Source organism: Drosophila persimilis, unplaced genomic scaffold (genome assembly GCF_003286085.1).
Source record: "Drosophila persimilis strain 14011-0111.01,24,50 unplaced genomic scaffold, DperRS2 tig00000002-arrow-pilon, whole genome shotgun sequence".
Lineage (NCBI taxonomy): Eukaryota > Metazoa > Arthropoda > Insecta > Diptera > Drosophilidae > Drosophila > Drosophila persimilis.
This window is the reverse complement of record NW_020825289.1, coordinates 22358804-22385215: the sequence shown is the minus strand read 5'-3', so window position 1 is coordinate 22385215 and position 26412 is coordinate 22358804. Positions and strand designations below refer to the sequence as shown.

Here is a 26412-nt window from a genome sequence, read left to right as displayed (position 1 = left end):
GGGTGGTTTCCGCTTCCTGTCGCTGGAATGAATAAGGCCAGGATTCGGATTCGGGCCTGTCGCCAGCCTGTCACAGGCATGAAAACGCCTGAGAGACCTGAAGAACCGTATAAATCAAAAGTGTAACTGCTCTTATCCCCCTCCCTCTTCCCCCGGCAGCCCACACTTTGTCATGGCCATGTTATTATGGAATTCACATAAGATTTAATTGCAGGACCACGGCCGGACTGGTCCTGGGCCCTAGTCTGGGGATACTTTTCAGCTCGTAAAATCCCCCTGCTCGCCCCCCACCCAAGAAATCCGCGTGTACACACGCACCACATATCGTACTCCCTCCCTCCCTTCCTCACCTCTTCCCTTCCGACTCTGACTCTGAAATTAAGTTGTTCATTGGGTTTTTTGGCTGTCGGCGGTTCTGTTCCCACTTCTCAGTGGCTTACCGCCGCTCACCGTCAAACGGGAAACTCGTGCTGGCCGTTAAGGCCATAAAGTTCGCAGTTGGCTCTTGGCTTTTGGCTTAGACCAAACCGCGATAAGGATTCCATTGCATTCCACTCGCATCTCCATCTCCACTTTTGGCCGAAACTCTATTGTAGAAAGTGAAATAGACATTTCGACCAAAGCCAATTTAGATGCAATGAAAAGGGGTTAAATTACACCTCCCCCTTTTCCCTTTCTCTGGACGGACCTCTACTTGGCGTGCCTCCCTGCCATTTAACTGGAAATGGGACCTAATCGAGGCCAATGAGCACTTGAGCGTTGAAGCGGTTCTAGGAGGGTTTCCACCCCTAGATCGGACCAAGAACCAGGACCCAAGCGATTTGGTCTCTTCTTTTGGGATATGTCTACTAGGGAATGGGGTAAGGGAGGAGTTCGCGCTCTGAAGGATGTCTACCCTGAATGTTTTCAATTCCAGCTCATCAGAAGATAGAAGACAGCGCGATGTATAGTTATTTATGGTTAATATGAGTGCAGGGATGCCCATTTCAATATGAAGACCTTTTCTCTTATAGATATTCCGTTCTTGGTTTGGTAGTAATTCTATAGTTTGCAATAGTCTAACCAAGAAAAAACTTCACTAAAGTGGAAATATATTATGGACTTGGGATTTTTGCTACTTTAAAGTTACTTTAAGTTCCTATTATAATATTCTCTAAATATCAGTGGAAAACCATTGGGATTATGTTTGAGGTTCGATGTAGAATCAATATCACGTCTAAGCGCCACAAAAGCGTTAATCGAAAGATAACTTTGAGCGGGTTCAGGTTCTGGATAGGGAATTGTTTTCTCTGGAGAAATCAGACCACTCCGTCTAGCGGAGCGGCGGAGGAGCACACTCTGTGTGGAGCACCAGTGGCCCGACCCGTAAGCCTCAATTAGTCCGCGTGCACATGTCAAGCGTAACAGAGACGACATAAAAACCGATAGAAATTAGTTAAACATACAATAATTTAAATCGTGCGATTACTGAAAGTGGAACCGACAGGTTGGCCGAGCTTCTGTTTCAGATCACCCGGACCGGACCCCGGGACGGACCCCCACTGCTCGATCGATGTAGAGAGCATTCTGTGGGTAGCTGGGGCTCGGTCTGCGACATTAACAGCCGCTAATTAAAATAAAAAAATTATAATAAAACGTACGCTTCACAATTTGAATATGATTAGCTATGGAGCAGGGCAGGGGCTCAATGCGTCCACCGTCTAGATCTTAAATAAGTTGTCCAGTGGCTCGTTGGGGCTCGATAGAAAGCTCCGAAAAATCAATGAGCCATAATGGCCACAATGGCCACTGGTCGAAGACCAAAGACCGGCATGACAAAGAATTAATTAGCATACGATTTTTGGCTATTGTCGGGCTCTGCGGGCCCCTCCGTCTGGGCATCCGTGGGAAAACTGAGCTCTTGCCCAGACAGAGAGAGAGGACTGATCCGTAAATCGTAGAGCTGAGATCTGAGATGAGTTATCCGAGGGCGGCGGAAGTTCAATTGGGAATTGGATTTTTGCAATGCAAATTCGCTGTGGCATCGGCTTCTGTTAAAGGTGGAAATCGGAGCAATATCCGTCCGGTGGAATGGCATCATCTACTCCAATGTTCATTCATAGCGAAGACAGAGGCTGAATGGATAAAGACTTGGCTTCGTTCCGTTCCGATCCGTTAGATTGTCGTTCATTAAGAAATAAGCCGATCGATCGGCGGAGGGCAGAGGGACACAACTGTGAGCGATGTGTTGAACACGATAAGCAAATATCATTATTAAGCATTTCAAAAAAAGCCGCAACCTGATCGCGAGACTCGCCACGTTTTAATGATTTAGTTATACTCGTATTCGTAATCGCATTCGAATGGGAGATCATCGGGGATTGGGGAACTGAATTATGCGCAAACAAATTGATTACGAATCGTTTATGGTGGTCATTATGGGCCAGGTCGATGCGATGGATGTGGCCAAGTCGTAATTAAGTCTCTAATAAGGCATCGCCACTATTTTTTGTCAACTGTCTGAACAATAGAGGAGGGAACAGCCTTCTAAAGATATTTTGATAGATTAGAACCATCTGGGGGAGCCTTCCTCGCACTCACCTTCTTGTGAGCACTGGAGAGAGTGCTCTTGCTCTTCTGGATATCCACTTGGTAAGCTCTGGTACAATCCCTTTACGATTAGCACTTTAAAACTTCACTTTCTTTGCTTGAGTTTTAGATACAGATACACTTGTTTCCTTATTGCCACTTATCCTGGCAAAACAGTCAGGTCAGGTGTTGGTTGGGTCTCGCGACGGGTATCGGATCGGATAGCGGATTGAATTTCTGCGTCGCGGCGCACCTTGTCACTCGACCGTCAAAATTTCGACTAAATGCACGCGAATCGCACTGCCAACGCATCGATCATTTGTGGAGAGGAGTGTAGCGGCGCCCGTGGTCCATCAGCCAGCGCTGGCTACTGAGACTCCGGCCAGCACTATCGCGCTCAGAAAAACAATACCAATACGAAGGCCCAAAGCGAAACTGAAAACCCACCACGCACACACCGAAAGAATCATTCACGGCCCCCCTCGCGTCACCCTCGCCCTCACGGACGAAACGTTTTTCTGGTGTAACCGGTTTTTCACGGCACTGCCAGCCGCCGGCCGTCGCAATCCCAGCCCCCATATCATCAGCGGGCCAATGAGCGTGCAACATCGGTGCGCATGCGTCTGCCCCGCTGTGGCGTGAGCTCTGCCATTGGTCGAGCCCATGACTGTGGCTGTAGCGGCTTCCGCTGCGATGAGTCGTCGTCGTCCCCAGAGGGTACTCGACAGCGCACAGTGGGTCGCATGAAGCCATGCTGACGCTGGTACTGTGGCAAATGTTGGTGAAAATTAGAGAGGAATTGTTTTGTTTCTTGGATTGGAAATGGGAAAATCCATCGAAATGGGTGATTAAAGAAGCTGAAAAAAAACTAAAACTATTCAAAAATGTTTCTAATTTTTATTATGATCGAAATTGTTGAAAAAACAAAAAAAAAACCTCATTCGAATTAAGTACTTTCTGTATTTTTCTGTTTTTCTGCGGCTTTTGCCCCACTGTGCACAGTGCATGCATGACGCCTGCCAGCGCTGGTCCTTCGTTGCTGGGGGCAGTCTTCGATGCCGTAGAGCGTTGCGGCAGCGTAGCCGTAGCCGTTGCCGTTGCCGTTGCAGCCGCGTTCCGGCCAATCGGCAGAGGCAGAGAGCAGAGTCGCAGCTGCAGCCGCATCCCCATCCACATCCATACTCCCCGGATCCGAACCCGAACCCGATTCACATTGTGACACAGCATTGGGCATAGCCGTTACCCTGGCGAAACAGCCACAGCTACGGCCACAGCTACGGCTTCCCTTCCGCCTTCCTTTTTCCTTCGCTTCCCCTGGACCTGTGGGGTGGGGTGGGGTGGGTTCCGGGTGGCTCCTGGCATGGGTGGTTCGTGGCGTTAAGTAACGCTTGGCAGTGGTGCTGCCTGCCTGCCGCAAGCGTTAATTGAATTCGACAATTGTCGGCTGTGGCTGTGGCATTCACAATTGAATCGAAAATGAATTTCCAGTGCGACTGCCGCTGAAAGATAAAACTGTCATATTGCTTGTTGATTGTCAAGCCGCAGGGCGGGGAGAGGGAGGAGGGGATGGAGGGAGTGGCAAGCCAGGGCATGGAGTAGGTGGTATATTGATCCATAGGTGGGATAAAAAAAGATGGAAATTAGCTATTCCTTCATTGCGGAATGCAGCATGACTCGAAAATCAGTGACAGCACCAGCAGGTCCTGGAGCAGTGTCCTGCGTCCTGTGATGGCTAAGCGCCATGGCCCCGGCTGAACGAGAGCGAACCCCCTTTGTAGCCGCGTGGCACATGCAAATCCACTTGCCACCAAAAACCACAAAAACCTGTGCAAAAACATGCAAAATTCTTAGGCAGAGGCCCAAGGAGCGGCCTAAAAGGACAGCGGCGGGGGGCTGGAACTGCTGCTCGGCAGAGATAAAACTGTCACAAAGGCTGGGGCACAATGCCAACCAGCCAGCCGCTTGTCCTGGTCCTCATCCTCGTCCTGTGCTCATCCCGGGCACAGACAGGCTTCCTCCTCGACACGACACTGATAGCAGCTGCCCGACTTTTCCCATGCAACGAAGCGCGGCATAATAAGATCAAGCGAGTCAGCCGTGCGTGGTGGCATCAACACACTCTCTCTGGCAAGAGGTCCTGGCACCAGTGCTGGTGCGGCTGCTGGTCCTGGGCCCACCCATCATGCAACGCCCAACGCCCAGTTAGCTTGTTCATCATTCCTCCCCCTCTCCGCCGCTCACTGCCTCCGTGTGTCTTGCTCTATCTGACAAGGCGATTATGTGACCAAAAGCCCTTTCAAGTGGCAGCAATTACCCAAACCCGGAGCCCAAAGCGACCTACGCCCCAATTAAGGCGCACACACAGACACACAAATCTGTGTGGGAAGTGCGTTTAGCAATGCCTTTTCGAAGAGTGGTAGGCCTCGAATGTGGGATACCCTTTAAGCGGAAAAAGACAAGAACAATGGGTTGGTAGCTATCCATCTGTTTAGGAATATCTCAATCCCTATAAGTGTTAATGTATTCAACTAACCATTTATGACCCTCTCTATGTTGATTCAAATGCCGCCATATCTAACTATCTAAAGATCCATTTTCTAATACATTTTGGAATCGCTGCATGATTCTTTATACTAACTGTTACTTCTATACCCATACCCATATCCATATACTTTTCTAAACCGATTACTTCAGGATGTCCTTTCTGTGCCTTTCTCTGCCCTCGATGACTGCTTCTAGCGGTACAAACCTCCTATCTGGTCTGACTTACCCTTTGACCCTTGGCAGGGCAGGGCATTCTCAAATGAGCAACGGAAGTGGGAAGTTTGGCTTTTTCAGGGTTTCAAAGCGGTTGTCGCAATTGGTATAAAAAGGGGGCTGGGCAATCGGCTTAACTTCTTCCGATTGACTTGGTTTTCCACGCGCCCTCCGTCCGTCCGTCCGTCCGTCCGTCCGTCCGTCCGAGCGTTCGTCCGTCAGGCGATCGCTATCGGGTAAACAGGAGAACTTACACTCGCTTATATTGTAATTGAAATGAAATCCACTCCACTCCGGCAGAAGAGAGAGCAGAGAGTCTTCTCCAAGGAAGCGACACCCACATCACTTTTTCCTCTAATCAAAATTCGAATTCAAATTTAAACTCAGCTCCGAACCGCGCCACAGGCGACGCATTCCTCGATGCGTGCCCCCAGCTCATCATCAGGAGGCAGCAAGGCTTGGCTTTGGAGGATCCAAAAAACCAAGACAGTAGCTGAAGCTGCCGCCTCGGCTCGTGCCTGGGGGCTGCCGGTGGGTCCTGGGTCTCGGGTCTCGGGTCTCGGGTCCCGTCTGCGTCTAGATTTCATGGTCCATTAATGAGCGGTGTCCGCCGCTGGAATTCGCCTGGGAAGCGGACAAAAAGTTTAATTCTCTGGCGTGGGCGCCCTTCTAAAGGGGGAATTAGTTGCTCGAACTTGCCACAAATTAGTTCTTGCTGCTGCTGCTGCTTCTGCGTGTGTTGCTGTTGGCTGATGGTTTTTGCAGAGAGGGTCAGGAATATCAAAAGTATCTTTTCTAATTGCAGGGGCGGCCTAATTGAGGGTTTTCTTGCTTTTGCTGTTGCCATCGCTTGGTCCTGGCAATCAGCAGATGCAAGCGGCGGTTCCCTGAAAATTGTTCAACAAAAAGAGGCACAAGAGGATGGAGAACCGAGTAGGATTCCTGTGTGCGGGTCGCCAAATTGGCGCAGGTTACGCATGTGCCTCAAATCATGAGCATTGCTGCGGCTCTGTGGCACTCTGCCACGCGATGATGGATGCAGTCAGGCAGGTTGCAACGCAGACTCGCCTCTCGCCTCACGATGCACCTTGCGTCAGGGACACGCGCCGCACAGACAGACCCACAGAGAGACAGCAACTACCCAAAGGCCCAAAGACAATCGCCGACAAGAACAATGCCGATAAGATAAAAGTCCTTCGGCGGACTATCACTTTCCTCTGCAATATCTCTCTCGTCTAGGAGTCGCATTGCCCTTTCGTGCCACAGTTGTAGGCGGACTGCTGCACGCGATTTTCGAGTGCCATAAAAACTAGGGCAGAAGAAACAGGACAGAGGACACCCGACACACAGTGGTACAGGACACAAGACGAGTGGCATGTCAAAGCCAATTAATAAAAACGCAATTTCCACAAATCGAAATTTTTATAGAGTTTACAGGGTTTTTTTTTATTGATCCATCTAGGACATTCCACACCTGCACTGCACACAGGACCAGAGCCTGGTCAGAGTCCGGGGTCGGATTGGGCGAGCAGATAAGCAAAATGAGCAATTACAAGAGAGGACTTGACAGGACAACGCATATTCTCACATTAAGAGACGAGAAGGGGCCTCTGCTGGGCCCCCCCCCCCCCCCCCCCCCCCGGCCTGTCCTCCGCTCCACTGAACCCTGACGACACTGGGAAAATGGCCGACAGGACACCCAGAGGGAGATGGCGAGAATCTACTCTCGACTCTCTCCCTGTCGGAGAGAAGGGTGAGTCCTGGTCCGAAAGTTTGCGTGTGTGCTGCTGGAGGAACAAACGAGAAAGATGGCAGAGAAGAAGCCGCCGCCGAAGAAGGCAGGCAGGACCTTTGCTTGCGATAAATTAAATGTCTGACATAATTATGGCCAAATTGAAAAAGGAAAGAGCAGGAACCACAACCAGGAGACAAAGCACAAGAAAGATGAGGGGAAAATGGACCCCAGCGAAAGGACAGGACATTTATTGTGCCATAAAAACAGAAATTATTTGATCAAACACAATAAACACGACGACATCGACATCCACATCCACATGGAAGCGCAGCTCGAAGCCGCTGACAGGCTAATGATAGGATGTGCCAAAAGGATACATAGGAGCCTTATATCCTTATAGAATGGGCCCCGCAAATCGATTGGGGACTGCTCTTTCTGTATGGATTGGGCTTTTGTGGAACTCTGCAATCTCTCGTCTTTCTCTGCCTTGAGAAGGATGCCCCATTTGGGGGGCTCCTGGTGCTGCTCTGTGAACTGCCCCCAAACTCCCCGAACTGGCCGAACTCTTCTTGTAATTATGGTTTTTATGGCTCGCAACGCCTCTGGAAATCGGCCAACACACATCATAGAATTCAAATCAATTATACGCTTGTCTATGCCATCCTTGGCTTCAGCTTGGGCTTCCTCTTGAAGCCAGTTCCCATTGCCCATTGCCCAAGTGCCGAGTCTAAGCCAGCAAAAGTGTTAAAATAATCATAAAACTTTGCCACTTCGAGAGGTGGCTGGGTTCTGTTGCATCGTTGCAATCGTAAAACGAAAACGCGGAAAGCGTTTGCCGTCCATCGCTCTGCCTAAATGCAATATTTTTACGATGCCCCAGTGCCTCTTTGACTGTTGTTGTGCCCCTCTCTCGGAGACCCAGTCCCTCTGTCCCCTGTCTGGTCTCCATGGTCTCCATCTGCATCTCCAGATCCCAGATCCAGGCTGAATGATCATTCGGTTCGTTGTCCCCTTTGGCGGTGGTCGGTAGCCGCTTCGCTGGATCCGATCCGACTCTGGACTCTGGCAGGGCAGGAGCAAAAGTCAAATACGGTAGCTCAACTAATTGAAAAATTAAAGTCCAGTGCTGGCCCAAGTACTTGGGAGTATCAGTGCTTTGCGTGGCACCGCCCACCGCCCCATCCATCCATCCATCTATCCTTCCGTTCATAAATCTTACGGCATTCCTGCACCCAGCACCCATCGGCCCATTGCTCATCCGAATGATCATCGAGTTAAGCAATGCCTCTGGGGTCAAGTTTGGCTAGCTTTCCCCCACGCCCCCCAATGCCAATGCCACTTACAGTCTGATCAGCCATGCCTCAGCTGCAGCTCCAGCTCCAGCTCCAGCTTCAGCCTAATGTGGCAGTCTGCACACCTTGCTACAGACACTTTAGGAAGGAGGAGGCAAAGGCTGCCCTCCCCGTGCTGCCGGGTAACGATTATCGGATCGAAGGTAAACACAGGTTCTGCACTGCCGAATCTGTAATGTTGCCAAAAATCACTTCTGGTTTTTGCCCCGATACCTGATCGACGCGTCTTCGACCTCTGGACACACGTATGACTGTATGCATGTCTGCCTGTATGCCTGTCGTGTGTGCAGCTGCAGCGATCCCCGAATGCAATTTGCGAGCAAGGGAGAGGATCGGATCGGATCGGAAAGATCGAGCTTACCCAAGGTGTGCAATCAGAAAGCGCCGATCAGAGGAAGGGTTAGTAGCCCTTAAAGCCCACGTTGGCTGGATCCGTCGGGTCTCTGGGGACTGCGGCATTTAAAAATTATAACTACATTAAGTGCATCCACAAATTGCAGACACTTGGGGCGTTTTAACAATGTCATTTGGGGAGGGGACTGGCACTGCACTACACGAGGAGCCACCCTTTTACGAGAAAGAGAGCACTACAGAGGTAACCATAAATTAACCGTTTAATGTACTCGCTACATTGTCCCTCAGACACAACAAAGACGTAGCTTATAATAGTCCTTTTCGAGTGCCTGTGGCTGCGACTCGGTGATGATTTTCTAATTTATTGCCTTATAAACATGATCAAATTCGCATCATAACAAAGCGAGCAACCCATAACAGAACATAACAGAACAGAACCGAATAGAACCCCTGAATCGAATCCCAAAACACACGCGCGACATGCTGTGTGTTTCGGGGGATTATGATGACAGATCAAAGACCGTCCACACAATGGGTTGGGATGATCGTCATCCGGATCCGGATCCGCATCGCTTATGCGGCTATGCGGTTTACGCTTGGGTGGCTGGGTGGTACCCCCGCTCCTTTCTGCTGAATAGAACACTGATAGCACACCTCTGAAACGCGCACAGATTGTCGTTATTCGAGACCGCATATGTCGATTGCCCTCGTCCACTTCCATTGTCCTTGCCTTGTTGGCGCATCAAACGTTACGTGTCATTAACTCGTCTCTGACTCCGATTCTGACTTTGTCGAGCTGTTAACATTTCTATCTGTCCAGCGATGATCTGTAATTGATGCGCTTCCAAGTGCGAAATTCGCGGCAGGTGTCGGATTATGCATATGAATCAATGCACCCCGACTGCCGGGTGGCTAAGGGTAGGGGAGCGAAGCGGGTGCAGCGGAAACTTAAATGTTCGCACATTTGCAGCTCATCAATTTTCGGCATTATCCCTGTCTCAGACCGGCAGCTCAGCAGCAGTTCATTCAACCTACCTTCTGCTCCGTCCGTGGTCCCTGGATCTGGTCCGTGGTGCATGTTAGCGCCGTCTTGTTGACTTAATCGCCCCAAAACAATTTACTCTTGCTTCGGATGCTCTGACTCTGGACATTGCTTAAACGCTTGTCGCCTAATGATGGGGCACCAGCAGCAGCAGCAGCAGTGGATCCAGCTGCAGTAGGGGGGACTGCAGCAGATGGGACTGCAGCAGAGATGAAGGTGAAGCTGTGCCTTCACTGCCCGCTTCCCCACCACATTATTAAGCCATAAAATTGAAAACTTATTATAATTACATAAACGTACGCCTCAACGCCTCCAGACATTCGGGATGATGGGAGGATCGATGGATGGATGGATGGATGGACAGAATGCGCTTTTAACGCGCTCCCAGACGGAACCAACGAACGATTTTCGGGGCACACGCATCCTGCCCGTCTGCGGAGTTGCATTTAATGACCAAAGCAGAACAGATTTTTCCCTCAATTTTTTTTTTTTGGCAGCCCCTTGCCGGCGGCGTAATGAAGGGGTTGGGGCCTTTGCCTTGTGGATTGTGGATGCTGCAACAAGCTCCGAGTACGCCGATCTCTGCACTCCTCAGAGGCCTCTCCTTTCACATTATGGACATTACCATTAACATTACCATAACGCAGATCTGCACGGAACTTGATGGCTGGCAATTGCATCTGCTACGGTACCTTCCTCCTTCGAGTGTCCACACGAGGCCGACTCCTTGCCTGCTTATACAGATGAAAGATGACCACACGCGTTGACAGAGGGACATCCGGAACTGTTGAATAGGGAAAAGGGAATAGCCATAGAATATCAGATTATACATATGTGAGCGGTCATTGAGTGGACTGGGGAGAATCAATGTGGACTCCAAATCGTGGCGATTTGAAAGACATAGACCACAGATCATCTGATATGTTGAGAAGCTATAGCCCAAAGATTATATCATTTGTTTCGCTAAAACGTTGCATGTAGATTAACTAATAATAGCCAGTATAACGAGCATACTTGACTAGTCGTTTGTTTATTGCCTTTTGTAAGCCATTTGTATGCTTCGACTGTTTATTAGAAAAAATGTACGACTATTTAGTAGAAAAATCAATCGTTCTACACAGAGATCCGACAGATCTCTCTCTCTGGTCGATCGTTGAAACAAGTTGCGTAACAACATGCACATATTGTATGTAGGTCGATGGCGCTCCTATACAAAATTTGCATAATCAAATCGATTACACACCTAAAGCTGAGATCGGTTTCTCTCTGTCGCTCGCAAAACAAATGACGTTGGCCACGAACCTGACATTCAAAAGAGAGCATTTGTGATTGAGAATGTGAGCGGGAACTCGTTCCGTATGTAATTGAGTGCTCAAATCGCGACGAAATAACTGTTCGTGCCACTAACTTCTATCAGTGTAGAGTGACTGTGAGTGTTAGTCGAGCAGGTAGGCTGGGCTGCCTCTTATCAGACAGCGGCATCGGCCTAGGTCTACGCGGACTTATGTGTCATTAATTCTACAAAAAACAAAAGAGAAAAGTCAAGACATTCTGCTACGATTACGTACAATATATACTATCAGTAAGCGAAATCTGGAGGGAAACTTTGGCAACAAACACTTTAGATATGATAATCAGATAATCCGCCAAAAGTTCCGCTTTATATCTTCCATTAATAAATGGAAAATATACGATTCTTATATGGTTTCGATTACTTCCATCTATTTTTTGTCGCTCATGAACAAAAGACACTTCGATTGAGTTTTGTGCAAACGTTTGATTGTGTATTTGTGGTTTATCACAGTACTAGGCACTCATGCGGATCTACTTAAGATTATCTCCTTCTCCTGCTCTTGCATCACTGCTCCGGCTTGCGGACAAAGACCTCCTGCATCTCGACGTCGGCGGGGGCTCGACGCTTCCCGGAACGGAACTGCTCCTCGATTTCGAGCAGGGTGCGCCGCCGTGTCTCGGGCAGAGCCCAGTAGATGAAGATCATGGCCAGGAGGGACATGACGCCGAAGAATACGAAGCACTTACTCATGCCGATGGCCTCCTTCAGATCTGGGAAGGTCTTGAGGCACAGGAAGGAGATGAACATGCCGACGGCCACGGTGACTCCCGAGGCCGGACCGCGCACCTTCAGCGGAAAGAGCTCCGAGATCATGAAGAAGGGGAGTGTGTAGAGGCCGAGGGTGCTCAGGATGATGAAGCCCACGATGGCGACCACGGGCAGATAGGGGACGTCGCGGAGCAGATTGCTCCAGCTGTGGCCGGCCAGCAGGAACATGCAAGCGCACATGCCCAGGGTGGAGATGATGCCGGCCCGTCGGCGGCCCCACGCCTCCAGGACGTAGCCCATGGGGCAGGTGGTGACCAGGCGGGCCAGCCCGATGAGCAGAGCGCACATGAAGGGGTCGATGGAGATGCCCGCTTCTAGGGAGATCTGCACGGCGTAGACGATGACCACGAAGATGCCCGTCAGCTGCTGGAAAGCGAACAGGGACATCAGGATGAGCAGCGGCTTGTGCACCTCCGGCAGCCGCATGTTCCGCAAAAACGAGGGCTTCTCCTCGGCGTCCCGCAGCTGCAGCGACTTCTGTAGCACCTGGAACTCGTCCAGCACCTGGGGATGCGTAATATGCGCTGCGGAGAGAGAGAGAGATCAGAGAATGGTGTACACAGTTGGAGAATGCTACTCACGGGACTTTTCCAGACCGCGGAAGTAGTTGAGGGACTTCTTGGCCTCGGCCAGCCTCTTCTTGGCCAGCAGCCAGCAATGGCTCTCGGGTAGGGGCAGGACGCAGAGCAGGGCCACCAGCTGGTAGCCGCAGCAGATGAGCGCGATTAACCGAAAGTCGTCGCGGATGAAGAAGCCGATGCCGTAGAGGATCGTTATGCCCCCGGCCACCGAGATGGATGTACCCAGAATGAGGCTGCCCCGCGTCCGAGGCACGCTGATCTCCGCTGCGTACACCCCAGGCGGGGCGCTGGCCAGGCCCATGCCAATGCCTGGAATTTTAATTTCATCGAATAAGCAATGACCGATAATCGCTTGTCGAAAACCACACGGATGCTTACCCAAGATGAAGCGGGAGACGATGAGCTGCCAGAAGAAGGAGTGGGAGTCTGTTTGGCTGGCGGTGGCGAGCAGGATCCAGGCAGCGATGTTAAGGATGTTCAGCACGACCAGCGTCCGCTTGCGACCGATCCTGTCAAGCAGCACCCCAGACAGCAGGCCGCCGAGTGGTGCGGCCAGGGCGTTCACTGAGGCGAACCAGGACGCCTGCGTCCCATTCAAGTGCACCGGTTCCGTCTCGTCCTTTAGCTGGTCCAGCGTGACCGTGGGAATGGCCAGGGTCATGCCAGTGGACAGCACGCCCACATTGGCCAGGATCACGGCAATCGCCTGCCGGCGCACGGCTCGCGGCTGCTCGCCCAGTGGCTTCGTCTGCAGCGGCCGGTCCATGCCCGAGATGATCTGGGGCTTGAGGTGGCCATTGGTGTGTAGCTCCTCCTCTGTCAGACCCATGGCCGAATCACGTGCCGGTCCAGGAACCTCCTGTTATCTCTTCTGCGGCCTGTGAGTGGAGTGATGTAAAGCCAATATTAGCATTTGGCGGTACTCTCACGGAGAGCAAACAGATCAGATACGAGTAATCGTAGTCCCCACTGAATACTCGTTCTGTCTGGTTGTTTGTACTATACGTATAGTACGTACGTACGACAGTGCATACCCTTCTCAGAAGCCTTAAGTCAAGTAATATATCAACGCAAAAAACGAAAGCATATCCGGCCCAATAAAGTAATATTTTCTGTATCTAAGTAACAGACACTGTGGCCCCGTTCTCAATTAGTCTGTCCATCTTTGAGATGTCTACATTATTTAGATGCATTACATCATTATTCGGATATCAAAAGACCTTTATGGATAGGATTCCCCAAAAAATTCAGACGCGAAACGCAAGAACTCTACCAACGCGATTGGATAATTTCTGTTCATGTTTGCGCTATGGAAAGGGAAGATCTTCCAAAACGGGTCTTCGATAATCGGGCTAAATTTTTTAAAACATCAGGCCATCACAAATTGGTCGTGCGACTGTGGTTAGAACGAGATATTCTGTGAATTGTTGTTTACTTCAAAGAGTTATTGTTTTCGTTGCCATACGGTGATAAGGGACTAGGGCGATAGTGCCCAAACCCTGGCCAGTGTCCAAGGGAAACAGTTGATCCGCGATTCGTAGACCTTTCCAGAGGTTATTCAAAGTTTGTTTGTGGATCGCAAGTGTTTGTGCATTACTTTGATCAATCGACGCCAATTAACGGCTATGCATCCACACAAATCAATTGAGCAATACTCACTCGGGAAGCCTCTGTTTTCCACCACCACGAGGGCTCGCTGGTAGAGATAACCTGCTGAACCAAAAATCCACAGAGCGGGAAAACAGGTTCTGCGACTTCTAGCCAAAAATCAAAGCCGTGTGTTTATGGCCCAAAAAGCGAGACAATACTTTAGGCAAGTCTGTCGGGGCGGCACAGCGGAATAGAGCGAATGGAGCAACCGTCGACGGCAAAACGCTGGAGCCAACTGAACGCCGCTTGCCACGTTAGATGCGCCTCGACTCGACACCCGACTCCTCTGCTTCTCTGCGGTCCGCTCAACTACACGGATTTCTACCGAGCGAGCGCTACGCTTCGCGACAAATTCTCTCCTTCCCAACAGACTCTCTCATGTCCGGACGGGCAGAAGCGATAAAGCGTATGCCCCGTTGAGGAAACTTAGAGGAAACGTCACCGCCCCGCCCCAACCGGCCAATCGATTGCTGTTTGTGTGACTTTTGTGTGTCATGATCGTTTTGATCGCTGCTGATAATGGGGGATCACTGTGGATCGATTTGTGGCTGGCTTCTTTAATGAATAAAGGGGTTTAGAACACCTCTCGCTCCCGCCTCGCCCTACGCCAGTACGCAATATCGGCTTATCGGATCGGTTGGCATAACCTTTACACGCAAAATGCAAATTAAACGTAAATAAATACTTAATGAGCCTCTTTTTAATGTCTGGGTTACCATATGATGCCACAAGTAGTATAGAATTGTTGTATCTTGTGGCATTGGCTTATCAGCTTTGAATTTAATCAGCCATACGCTCATCGCTGTTGTTTTTTGTGGGGCATCAGACGAGTGGAAGTCCACTCCCAAGAGCCCGCGGCGACAAACAGTGATTTATCTTATCGAATAATGAATATATTTCGCCTTCACTGTTGCAATATTTGCCCAGCAATGTATTAAGCGAAGAGACAAAGGCTGGTTCTAAATTGCGTGCTGTCAATTGGCCATTAGAAGTCTTTAGGGTCTGGCCCCGATTAGATAGCGATTCATTTACGAGGTGTTAAATCCCATAAACAAAAAACCGTTAGGCTCGCGGGTATGTGCGTGTCGCAGTACTCAACAAGTGTCAGGCAATGCTTGACACATTATGCATCCCTGATATCGATACATGTACGATATTTGGCAGGGCCCTGGTGCTGTAAAAGTCAGCAAAAAACAGGATGTTGGAATGTTTTTAATTCTGAGTATGACATTATTTCACAAAAGGAATCTATATCCGCGGGAGAATGTTGCTGTGTACCAAATATTGTTTATATTTTCGGTTTTGGGGCTTAGTCAGGACAGTCTATCGAAAAGAAATATCGTTATTCATAAATAAAAAAAATATGTCGTCAACGGGGTATGGCATACAGGCTTACAGTATATATATTGGTATATTTCATTCATTTTGTGGTATAGAATGGTATGCTTGATCAATTCTTTGGTATATTTCGGTATATTACAAAAATAAAAAACTAAACTTTTCACACACAAATGTAGTTAATATGTAGAAACTGTGTAGTTATCATGCAAAGAATTAATTTAGTGGACATTGTTTAAACTTATTTTACAATAAAATCCAATAAAAAGAACGTTGATTTATCAATCGGATGACATTATTAGTTCAGAGCTGAGGATCCTAGCTAAATGGTAATATTCAACCAAATATAATATAATGTAACAAAAATAATTCGTCAGTATATTTACGGTATATTATGAAATTTGTGACATAGGTTTGGTATATTTCTTAGGGTCAGACGGTATATTTCATCGGAATATCCGAATTGGCCTGTGTGACAGGAAAAATAATATAAAATGAACACAAATAGAATCCTGCTCCAAGCACAACATTAGCGGCAGGCACGCGTAAAACACGGAAGAAAATCGAGACGAGACTCGAACGCAAAAGGCAGCGGGTGTCTTGGAACGTGAAAAGAGGGGTTAAAGCAGCCAAAGTGTCCTACTCCAAAAGTAAACACCGGTGACAGTGCCACCTCTGCAGGTGGAGCATCATCCAGCGAATCCTCCACTCTATGAGTGGTTAAGCGTGTCGTCTCCGAGTCTACTGTTGCCCCAGGCTCCAGCAGCAGCGGGATTGGATGAGGGATGAGCGGACTTGTTTATAGGCAGGTGCGCGTCCCCGTGACAGTAGCAGCAGCGGAAGCAACAGAGGCATTATCAACATAATTTAAACCTCAAAGAAAAGTGAAAAACGGAAAAACAGAAAGAGAATCGGGAAACGAGAAAACGCTTCGATAAATCGGTTCCTTCGGGTCGCCCAGGAGAGCGGTGGAGCGTGAAGAACGGTGCACAGAGAGCGAGTGCTGTGTATGTGTATCCGTGTCGGTGTCTCAGTGTGTGTGTGTGCGTGTGGCAGCATCCTGGAAAAGCAGGAGAGCGGAAAAGCAGAGCAAAGCAAAAGCAACATAATCAACCAGAAATATAAAAACAGAGTTTTCCCCTAGACCCAACTCCTCATCCAATCCCGCAACCCCCGCCACCCAGTCCCCAAGCGTGCTGTCAACAATTTCCCAATTGTCGTCGTGCAAACCCTCGTCCTCGTCGCCATTGCTGTCGGAGCAGTCACCATCAGAACAATCATGGAATGCCGCTGAAGCCGACCCCAGGAGAACCACAGCAGAGCAGAGCAGCTTTCACCTCCTGCTCCTCCTGCTTCTGCAGTTCACTCAATGCCAGACGGCTTCGTCACCCACCAGCAGAAGCTATAGATATTGCTATAGATACGGCTAAAGATACACAGATACACACGCAACGGCCATGTCCAGGTGCATGTCTATGTCCACGCTGTGACCTATAAAGCCGCCCGAAATTCCCAGTGAAAATTAAGTAGAATCAACAGATCCAGACTTAGTCTCGATCCAGATCTGGAACCCAGAACTCGGATTACCCCACATTACCGCAGTCTAGTTCCAACTCCAGTCCTACTAGCAGAAACAGAAGCGCATCAAGATGACCACAGACTTTCTGTTCCCCAAAATAGCGGATTGCTCCTATGTGTCCTGTTACTGGTGAGTAGCTAAAGTCATAGTCATAGTTCTCGCCCTTGTCGTGATCCTGCCCCACAATGCGTACAGGCTGGCAGGTAGCCTGGCTGACTCGGGGATACCAAAACTTTTTCATTAGGCAAAATCATTCACCACGAAATACGAGGCAGAATATTAATACAGTGTTTGCGTTTTTTTGATGAACAGAATATGTATAGAGGGAATGATGGTGATTTTGAATGATTATCTGAGATTTCTTCTTCTGTGAATGATTATCTCTATTTTGGCCAGTCCTAGCTTTTGGAGAATTGCCTTCTTTAATTATGTATATTTTATTTTCGTGCGCTATCTCTTTTGGCAACGACATTCGCCGTGGTTTGCAAGGGTCGGGGGCGCCTGTTGTTCTTTCCGCTTTCTCCCCTGTGACTCTCTCTCTTCCTCTCTCTATCTTTCTCTCTCCATGCTTTTGTGTGTTTATTCCGTATATCTCTATAAGCCGAATTCTGTGGTTCTTCTTTAAAGGCTGTTCTTTCAGACTGCTGCTCCTTCTATCTAATACACCTTGACTCCTCGCTCGTCGATGCGCCTCGCATCTCATTCAAATTCGTTATTTTTTCTCCTGCTTCTTCATTTTATCCATCTCTGCTCTTCCCTTCCCCTTGCTTTGTTTTTAGATTTTCTCTTCCCGTCCTCGAAGTCGTGATGCGGCGCCGTGCCGTGCCGCGCTGCGCAGCTCCAGAAATTAGGTCAAACGGTCATGTCTGCCTAACAAGAAAAGCGTGCCACAGTGTGTGTTGGAGCCCCTATATGTGGGGCAGGGGGGTGGGGGTGGCGCGGGTTGAACCTTTCGGTTCGTTTTTATTGCCACATGCGAGAGGCGCGTTTCGACTATAAAACAAACGACCAGCGGCACCAGCAACAACAAACCAAAGCGAAAATTAAACATATCCTCATGTATGAGCACACACATACATATAGCATGCATGTATTCAAGCTGTGTGTGTTGGTGCAATATTTAAAATGCTAATTGCAAAAATGGCGGCACAGACGATACGATGGCGATGACGAGGACATGGTCGTGGTTGGTTGAGGCGGAGGGGAAGGGAAGGGTTAGTAGGGACAAAGTTATGGAAAGTTGGCAGGCAGGTGGCGCCCCCCCAAGGAGTAGACTCCTCGGGCAGCAGCGGGAGTGGTAAGAATTATATGAGTTTTATGTGCGTCTCCGACCACACGCTCGTCATATGACATGCACGTACCCACACAGACACCATATACATACATACATATGTAAATTTGTAAGGATGAAATGTCGTAGCGTTCTCTGACCTCATCGTCCCCCCATCCTCAAAGAACCCCCTTTGTTGCAATCCCCTTCAGGACATGTTCATTGATTAATTCACATTCGCAAAATGCTCGCACTCACATTTTCACTCAGATTCATCGTCAACGTCATCGCCATTCCCATCTCCCCATCACCTCTTTCCAGTGGGGGAAGAGAATCTTGGAATGAATACGCGCACTCTCTCTCACTGTCTCTCTCACACTCTCGCTTTCACACATGCATACACACTGAGGCGCCATCTGTTTGTGGAAATGTGCAGCCCACCGTGTGGTCTGTTCGTTTGGAGAGGGGGCAGCAGAGCGAAAGGTTGGGTAACTGCATCCTGGCTTTGGCACTCAGCCATTAGCATCGGCAGCGGGATGTGCCATTCGGTTATCTGTCGAACTGGGCTGGCGTCGGAGGAATCAGTGTCTGGAAGTGCATTTAAACCGCCAGCTCACGATATCGCCACAAGCCACTTCCAGTCGCGACTTTTGACCGTGCAACTTGAGTGGGTTCCACTTGCCAACCTTGTGCCTCTCCTAATCCGTTCCTTTTCCACCTCCCTACACCCTTTTTTGGCTTTAACAAAAGTGTTACTATAACTTTTTTTACTATAACTTATTCGTTATATCTATCCACTGGAAAAGATATTGTAAGTGGATGCGATAATAGGATAGAAAAATTGGTTCATCTTTGCACGATATAGGCATCATATAGCGCCATACAGTGTACAGACTCGCAAGAGTATTCTAGGCTTCGAATATCCCTAGAATAGTGCTGCCGTTGGTTGGCCTGGTGGAGGTCTGTAGCCCCAGTTTAATACCTCCTTCGCATGCACTTGACGCCGCCCACTTGTTTGTGGATCGCGTGGGCTGTTCTCATTCCCAACCTCGTCCTCAGTCATGCCATGCCAGGACAAACATGCGAGCAACAATGTGTGGCAGCAAAATTGATTGGAATTTATTTGAAAGAGCCATAAACAGTAAAATGGCAGTCAAGGAGCACACGGGGACCTGGGGCCAGAGGCAGCCGCGTGCTAAGCAAAATCGATTATTTTAATTCGAAAGCCAAGAGGCGGCCTGTTGCTGATAAGCCACACTGGTGCGGGCACCGTTGGCATTTCGTGCAAAGTTTTGGGGCTCAGAAAGTGCATTATGTTAGTAGTCGATTGGTGAATAACCCAACCCACTTGCGAATTGTTACTTGCAGCGAGGAGAACGTGTGGAAACTCTGCGAGCAGGTGAAGCGGACGCGGCCCGAGGAGCTGGGCACATGCTATGCTGTGTTCGTGTCTAACGAGGGGCGAACGGTGCCGCTGTGGCGCCAGAAGGCCGGACGTGGCGACGATCAAGTTGTGATATGGGTGAGTGTTCTTATCCATTAAATCTAGCCATTTAGAAACTATTTCATATTGTTTTCTTCACAGGACTACCATGTATTCTTCATGCACAATCCCTCGCCGAACCGCTGCCTGGTGTTCGACCTGGACACCACGCTGCCCTTCCCCACATACTTCCACAAGTACGTGACGGAGACATTTCGCTCCGACCTGGCACTGCGACCAGAGCATCACAGGTGAGCGCAGTCGCCCCTCCATGGAGCCCCATGATTTTCTAACACATTTCATACATATTTTCAGATTCTTCAGAGTCATACCCGCAGACACATATCTCATTGAGTTCTCCTCAGACCGGCGGCACATGCGACGGCCGGATGGCAGCTGGATCAAGCCGCCGCCCTCATATCCACCCATTCTATCAAACAGTGAGATGCTATACTAGAATCGGTGTACAACCAATGACACTCACTGTCTCTCTTCCACAGCCAATATGCACTGTCTGGGCGACTTCATCTGCATGAGTGCCGGAAAGGGCCCCGGCGCCGTATACAGCCTCTCGGAATTCGTGCACAACTTCTACAAGTCGCCCAATATGGTTGCGCAACACAACAAGTAAAGAGGATCCACATCCGTATCCGCGACCAGGCACACGCATCCATCATAGTCCCATAATCGATGTCCCTTAGGATAATGTCAAGATAGTTTAGTTTTTGTGGTGCAGTTGCTAGCCAGAGAGACAGTTAATTACCAATTGCATATACATAAAAACATACATATATATACACATGAATATATTTATGATATTGTATTTTTGTATTCAGATTAACAGATAGAAGACAAGCCAAGCCGCTCGCCGCGCTTCGCTGTGCTCTTCAGATCATTTATATTGAAATTCAATTCTAAAGAAATTATAAATCTAATTATACATTTTTTATTGTATGTATTGTATTCGATAAAACACGCATAGATATATCATACATCGTATATCATATAGTATATACTGATACGGATCGGATCTAGCTAAGGGCAGTCCAAGAAATTCAATTTTTATTCGTTACTCTCTTCAAGTACTTTTTGAAATCTTAACCCTTAAACCCAAAACCGAAAACCCAAGCCTAAGCGAAGGGCAACGCACCAATTACGAGTAAAACTATAACATTTACAAACCATTTATGGGATACATACAAGAATATCTATATGGAAATATATGAAGATACATATATACATATGTAGATATGGATATGGATATACTACGCTACGCTCTTGATTCTGTAATTACATTTTTGGCTAAGCTAAAAGCAACCTTAACCTTAGCCTTAACCTTAATCTAAATCGAAGTCTACATCTAAATTTAAACCTTAATCGTTGACTCGAAGCTAAAGCTAAATCGAAAAGAATAATTAAATTAATGCTTGTTAACTTGTTTTACCGTATTTATTGTACACTAATTACGTACTCGTACAACAATTATAATTGTAATTCGAATATATATACATATGTATCTACTACTTTGTATACAACAAAACGTAACATAACGAAAGTGAATCCAAACGAATCGAATGGAAACGGACCGAAACCGAAGATAATATTTATAATATGTGTGTTTGTATCTAGCTAGTTTTTGTACGGTTTGTATGCCCGAGGATCCTCAGCAGAGTAACCACGCCCCACCCCACCCCCAACCAAACCGAACCCGCTTAGAGTTGATTTCGATATATTTATCGTATCGTTTCCCCGTTCGATTGACGACTTGTGACGCGCAAAGACTGATTCATTATACGCTCTACGGTAGCAGCAGTCCCTCTCCCTGCCCACCCCTCCCTATAATACCACCTAATCTGGATTATAAAGTTTTCTTTCGATTTCGATTCTTTGTCGCCAGACACCCCCTTTACACTCAAGATTAGTTAACGAAACTCGCATTTATTTTGGATTCAGTCGTTTACACTTAATTGGATTTGTATTAAGAGGTTTTAACTCGATTTGTATGGGGAATACCGCGTACACCTAAATATTAATAACATAAATGGGAATGTATAATACATTGAAGCTGTGCAAAAGTCTCAAAGTTAAACCTAAACTCTTAATAACAAAACACGAAACGTTTCTCAATGTTAAACATGTCTCGCATCTGCATACAATATAGATTGAAAGATGGGCATTAAACGCATGTATTCTTCAATGTTTCACTTTTATAGTTCGCTCATGGTTTATCGCATTAATCGCCAAGCAATCGATTGCAGAGCTCACTATTTGTTGGTGGAAAATCAATTATAAACGAACAAACACGCACAAATAATGAATGCATCAGATCGTGTAACGCCACAATTTCTCTCTTCCAGTTTTTTCTACTAAAAGCAAGCATATAACCAATATGATACGGGGCAGCTAGCCCCCATATAACGTGCAGATATATACATACATATACTTAACAGTAAGCTAAAGAAAACTAAGTTTTGGCGCCACTCTGTGCGAGGTTCTGTGCGTCTTTTTACTCTTTTTTACTTAGCATATATGTGCAACATATGTACTGTACTCTTACCATATACATTAGCACACAAACGACAACAACATCAACAGCTGCAGCCTTATTCTGAGTCAGAGGGAGCTGCAAAATGCTATGGAGAATTTTCAATTGCCAAAACACAAACAGACTGGAAACAGAACTGGGAGTCCCCCTAGAGTCCAATATGGCTGCAAGTGGTTTCAATTAGATCTGAGTAACCCGATATAGGGATCGATAGCGATCCCTGCCCAAGACCATTTTCCCTTCCTCCTGCAATAAACACACATTAGTGGAGAACTAAGATTTACAAAGAACTCTATGCTTTATTGGCCTACGCCTTTGTTAAACTATATTTATATATATCTCATTACTACCTACATAACGTACAAACTATCGATCGTACTTTTGATTGTTATTGTAACATACTTTGCAACTCCCTAGTAGTACAGATACAGATACCAAATACCAGTACATGGAACACATAACAGTTTATGGATCAATGAATTATAATTGTTCTCTCTTGGTTCTGCAAATGCAAAGCGCTAAATGAAATCCAATATGAATACCACTTAATCTAAACATAAACGATCAATAAATATTCTTAAAATTGCATTTTAACCCCTTCCTCGGATCCTTCTGTTCTACTTCTCTCTGGCTTTCAGCGAATCAGCACTTTCAATCCAAAAAGCGCTCCGAATTCATCGTATTCATACAAAAAAAAAAATTAATTTGTGTTTACCAAGTACCATAGGCGGCCCAATGTTTATTTTCTTAGTGCGCTCCAAACAACAGATTTTATGGAGAGACTCTCTTTTCTCTTTCAGGAAACTTGAGACTTCCAACACAAGCACGATCAGTTTTTACTAAAAGGAAAGAAGTTCTCGAGGCCGAAAGCTTCGCTCTTCAATTAGTCTTTCGGACGCCGCCGTCGAGGAAAGCACAGAACAGTAACATTCGACATTCAACTCAAAATTAAGAAAAAAAAATTAGTTCAGTTCATATATCCCACAAAAAAGGGGCCCGGAGAGAACTCGGCGACGAGGAAGTGCATTCGTCATGGCAAAGAACCTGGAAGATACTTTAAATGATTTGAACGGCGAACTAATCAACTTTGACAAAGACCGGAAGACGTTTACAGCGCACTACACCGAGCTGAGGAACCAGCTCTACTCCCTGTGGAAGCGCGACGAGAAGCTGGGCTAGCTGCTCAAGGGATCCACCTTGGGAGGTAACTACTAGAGTTCAATTTTTGATACTGTATATGTATGTATGTATGTACTGCTGTAGATGCAATTCTATGTGGGCCGACTGTCTCGTCTGCATTGAGTGTAAAAACATGCATTTCCGAGTGTCCGATTCTCCGCGAGAGTCTATCAACTCTGGGAACTATTAAAATCAAATTTTGAATCTCTGATAAGAATGTATCTGTGAATTCACACTCATTCACACATTCATACAATTACTCAATTAAAACATTACACCTAATTATGTCTTACTGGAAATTTAAGGGGATTACATTTTGCAATAGAAATGTGTTAGTATATTGTGAACATCAATGCTGACATTTTTTAAACGCAAATTTTTTTTCCAACGTTTTCAAATTTGTTCCCTAATTTTAATATAAGGAACCAATCACCAATCACGGTAGATTACCGTGTAAAAACAGAATTAGGTCGATATAAATGTCAAATCCGGCCCATAAATTGGACTATTTTGTGTTTAACCAAGGGCAGATACGAAAAGAGTTTCCCCTGGCAGTGTGAGGGTTTCTTTGTGGTCTGTTATAAAACAGGAAACGCCATGAATTTCCAGGAAAAGTTTGTTAGCTTCTGATTAGATAGCGTCCAAATGAAGGTGTTTGCACAGCTACTAAATCGCTGGGTGCGCTTTCACCCTCCCAGGAAGCTATGGCGACAACCTGAAGGTGTCGAAGCCGGACGAGTTTGATTTGCTGATTCACTTGGAGTTCCCCGATAATAACAGGATCATTGTGAAGCCGGATCCCCGTAGGCCAGGTGAGTCTCGAGAGAAAGCTCCCTCGAACGATAAACTGAATTGCCCCGAACACCGCAGGGAACGTAACGCTGGACATGACGAAGGTAATGGAGGCCATCAGAGATAGTGAACATCACAGACCCATCTACGAGCAGCTCCAAAAGTTGGTTAACGGGAAGAACATGCTCCTGGAGGACAGGCTGCAGAACTGGCTGCAGGGCCTGGTTACCCAGGCGCTAAACAAAATTGGCAACCAGATCGAGGTGAACAAAACGATCTCCAAGCTGACGTACAAGAAGTGCGGGCCTGCACACACCATCTTCGTGACAGGGCCCTACAAGTACTCCGTGGATTTCGTGCCAGGCATCAAGCTGGTAGCCGCGCAGAGCGTCCTTGCTGGAGATCAGAAGAAGCACTTTGGCAACTCCACGCACTGGGATGCGATTCCCAAGCCCCTAAAGCCTCCTCAGCCCGACAACAACTCCTTCCGGGCCTCCTACTACGTCGCCGAACACGAACTGATCAAGGACAAGGCCAACCTGAAGAATGCCGTGCGTCTCCTGAAGAAGTTCCGCGACGCGAAGCAGAACCTGAGCAATCTGAAGAGCTACTACATCAAGACAGTCTTCCTCTGGGAGGTCACTAAGCGGGATCCCCGCTACTGGCAGAGCCCCCTCCATGAGATCTTTATTGAGGTTTGGCATTGATTCTACTCTCCTCTGACTCCCACAGATCTGATCCCTTTCCCGAACGCTCATTTCAGATGATGAGCAAGTTGGCCAATGCCCTGAAGCTGACTCCGGGCAAGGGTAAGCTCCAGTTCTTCTGGGACCCCAAACTGGACATGATCGCCGATCTGAGCTCCACCCAACGCGCTGAAATGTTCAACTGTGTAGTGAAGAGCTTGTACCGATTCCACAGGGCCGAAGGCAACTTCACGGATGACATAAGGAACAACATGCGCAGCTCCTTCAGTACGCAAACGAAGCACCTGACGAACCGGTCAACGACTTACTAAACTCTCTCTCTCTCTCTCTCAAGGTAACCGCGAGGAACGGGGCATTGAAAAAAAGCCTGCCAAGCCGACGGCCAATCCCAACACCCAGTTGTGCGAAAAGAATAATGTGGCAACCCAGTGCCAAAGCAACCCAGGGGACCTTCCCGTTTCGAATTCCGCAACTCAAATAGAGATTGTAACGCCCAATCGTGAGTTGGTTACCAAAGAGAAGGCAAGCCCTCCGGCGAGCGAAGGAAACCCCAAGCCGAAGCCGAACGGATCCTTGTTGAAGCCAGAGCCAGACGTCCAACAGAATCCAATGCCAATGATGAATACCCAGTTGTGCGAAAAGCATAATGTGGCAACCCAGTGCCAAAGCAACCCAGAGGACCTTCCCGTTTCGAATTCCGCAACTCAAATAGAGATTGTAACGCCCAATCATGAGTTGGGTACCAAAGAGAAGGCAAGCCCTCCGGCGAGCGAAGGAAACCCCAAGCCGAAGCCGAACGGATCCCTGTTGAAGCCAGAGCCAGACGTCCAACAGAATCCAATGCCAATGATGAATACCAAAGATAGCCAGCCGAAGCATAGTCTAAACTCTCAGATGGGCGAGAAGAAAACTGGGGAAACCCAGAGCCAAGGCAATCACATTTCGACGCCCAACCCCCAGTTGGGTGCGAAAAAGAAGGCAAGCTTTTCCACGAGCCAAGGAAGCCCAAAGCCGAAGACGAACGGATCGCTGCCGGGCAGTGCATCCAATACGAAGCTATATCCAGAAGTCAAACAAAAGTCACTGCCAAAGATTGGCTCCCAGCTTAAGCCCAGTAGCAGCTATCTATTCCAGAGCCAAGGCAAGCTCAAGCCGAAGGAGAATCCTGCTACGAATTCTGCAGTGGAGAATGCAGCTGCAACGCTTAATACCCAGGAGGGTGCCAAAAAAGAGACATGCGAAGGAAACCCCAAGTCAAAGGCGAGGGGATCCTTGACGGGCTCTGCATCGAAGACGAAGCTGAAGCCGGACGTCAAAGTGTCATCAAACTGCATCGTGAACTAACCTAGGATATGGAG

At 47.8% G+C, this 26412-nt stretch overlaps 3 protein-coding genes across 3 annotated transcripts; 2 read left to right on the top strand and 1 right to left on the bottom strand.

Moving 5' to 3' along the window:
• Window positions 1–11565: 11565 nt before the first annotated feature.
• On the bottom strand, window positions 11566–14392 carry LOC6601578 (facilitated trehalose transporter Tret1). Its single transcript, XM_002026633.2, has 4 exons — window positions 14171–14392; window positions 12890–13389; window positions 12512–12820; window positions 11566–12454 (listed from the first exon to the last, which is right to left on the bottom strand). Exons 2-4 carry the CDS (start codon window positions 13338–13340, stop codon window positions 11667–11669), a joined length of 1548 nt encoding a protein of 515 aa, XP_002026669.1. The 5' UTR covers window positions 13341–13389; window positions 14171–14392; the 3' UTR covers window positions 11566–11666.
• A 2644-nt stretch (window positions 14393–17036) lies between these two features.
• Window positions 17037–20771, top strand: LOC6601577 (protein N-terminal glutamine amidohydrolase). Its single transcript, XM_026985495.1, has 5 exons — window positions 17037–17207; window positions 19717–19870; window positions 19934–20082; window positions 20147–20271; window positions 20332–20771. The coding sequence occupies exons 1-5, from the start codon at window positions 17149–17151 to the stop codon at window positions 20460–20462; spliced, it is 618 nt and encodes a 205-aa protein (XP_026841296.1). The 5' UTR covers window positions 17037–17148; the 3' UTR covers window positions 20463–20771.
• Window positions 20772–23195: 2424 nt separating this feature from the next.
• Window positions 23196–26407, top strand: LOC113565075. The gene is made up of 5 exons (XM_026985493.1): window positions 23196–23580; window positions 24254–24367; window positions 24426–25042; window positions 25111–25321; window positions 25389–26407. Exons 3-5 carry the CDS (start codon window positions 24443–24445, stop codon window positions 26396–26398), a joined length of 1821 nt encoding a protein of 606 aa, XP_026841294.1. The 5' UTR covers window positions 23196–23580; window positions 24254–24367; window positions 24426–24442; the 3' UTR covers window positions 26399–26407.
• The last annotated feature ends 5 nt before the right edge of the window (window positions 26408–26412 follow it).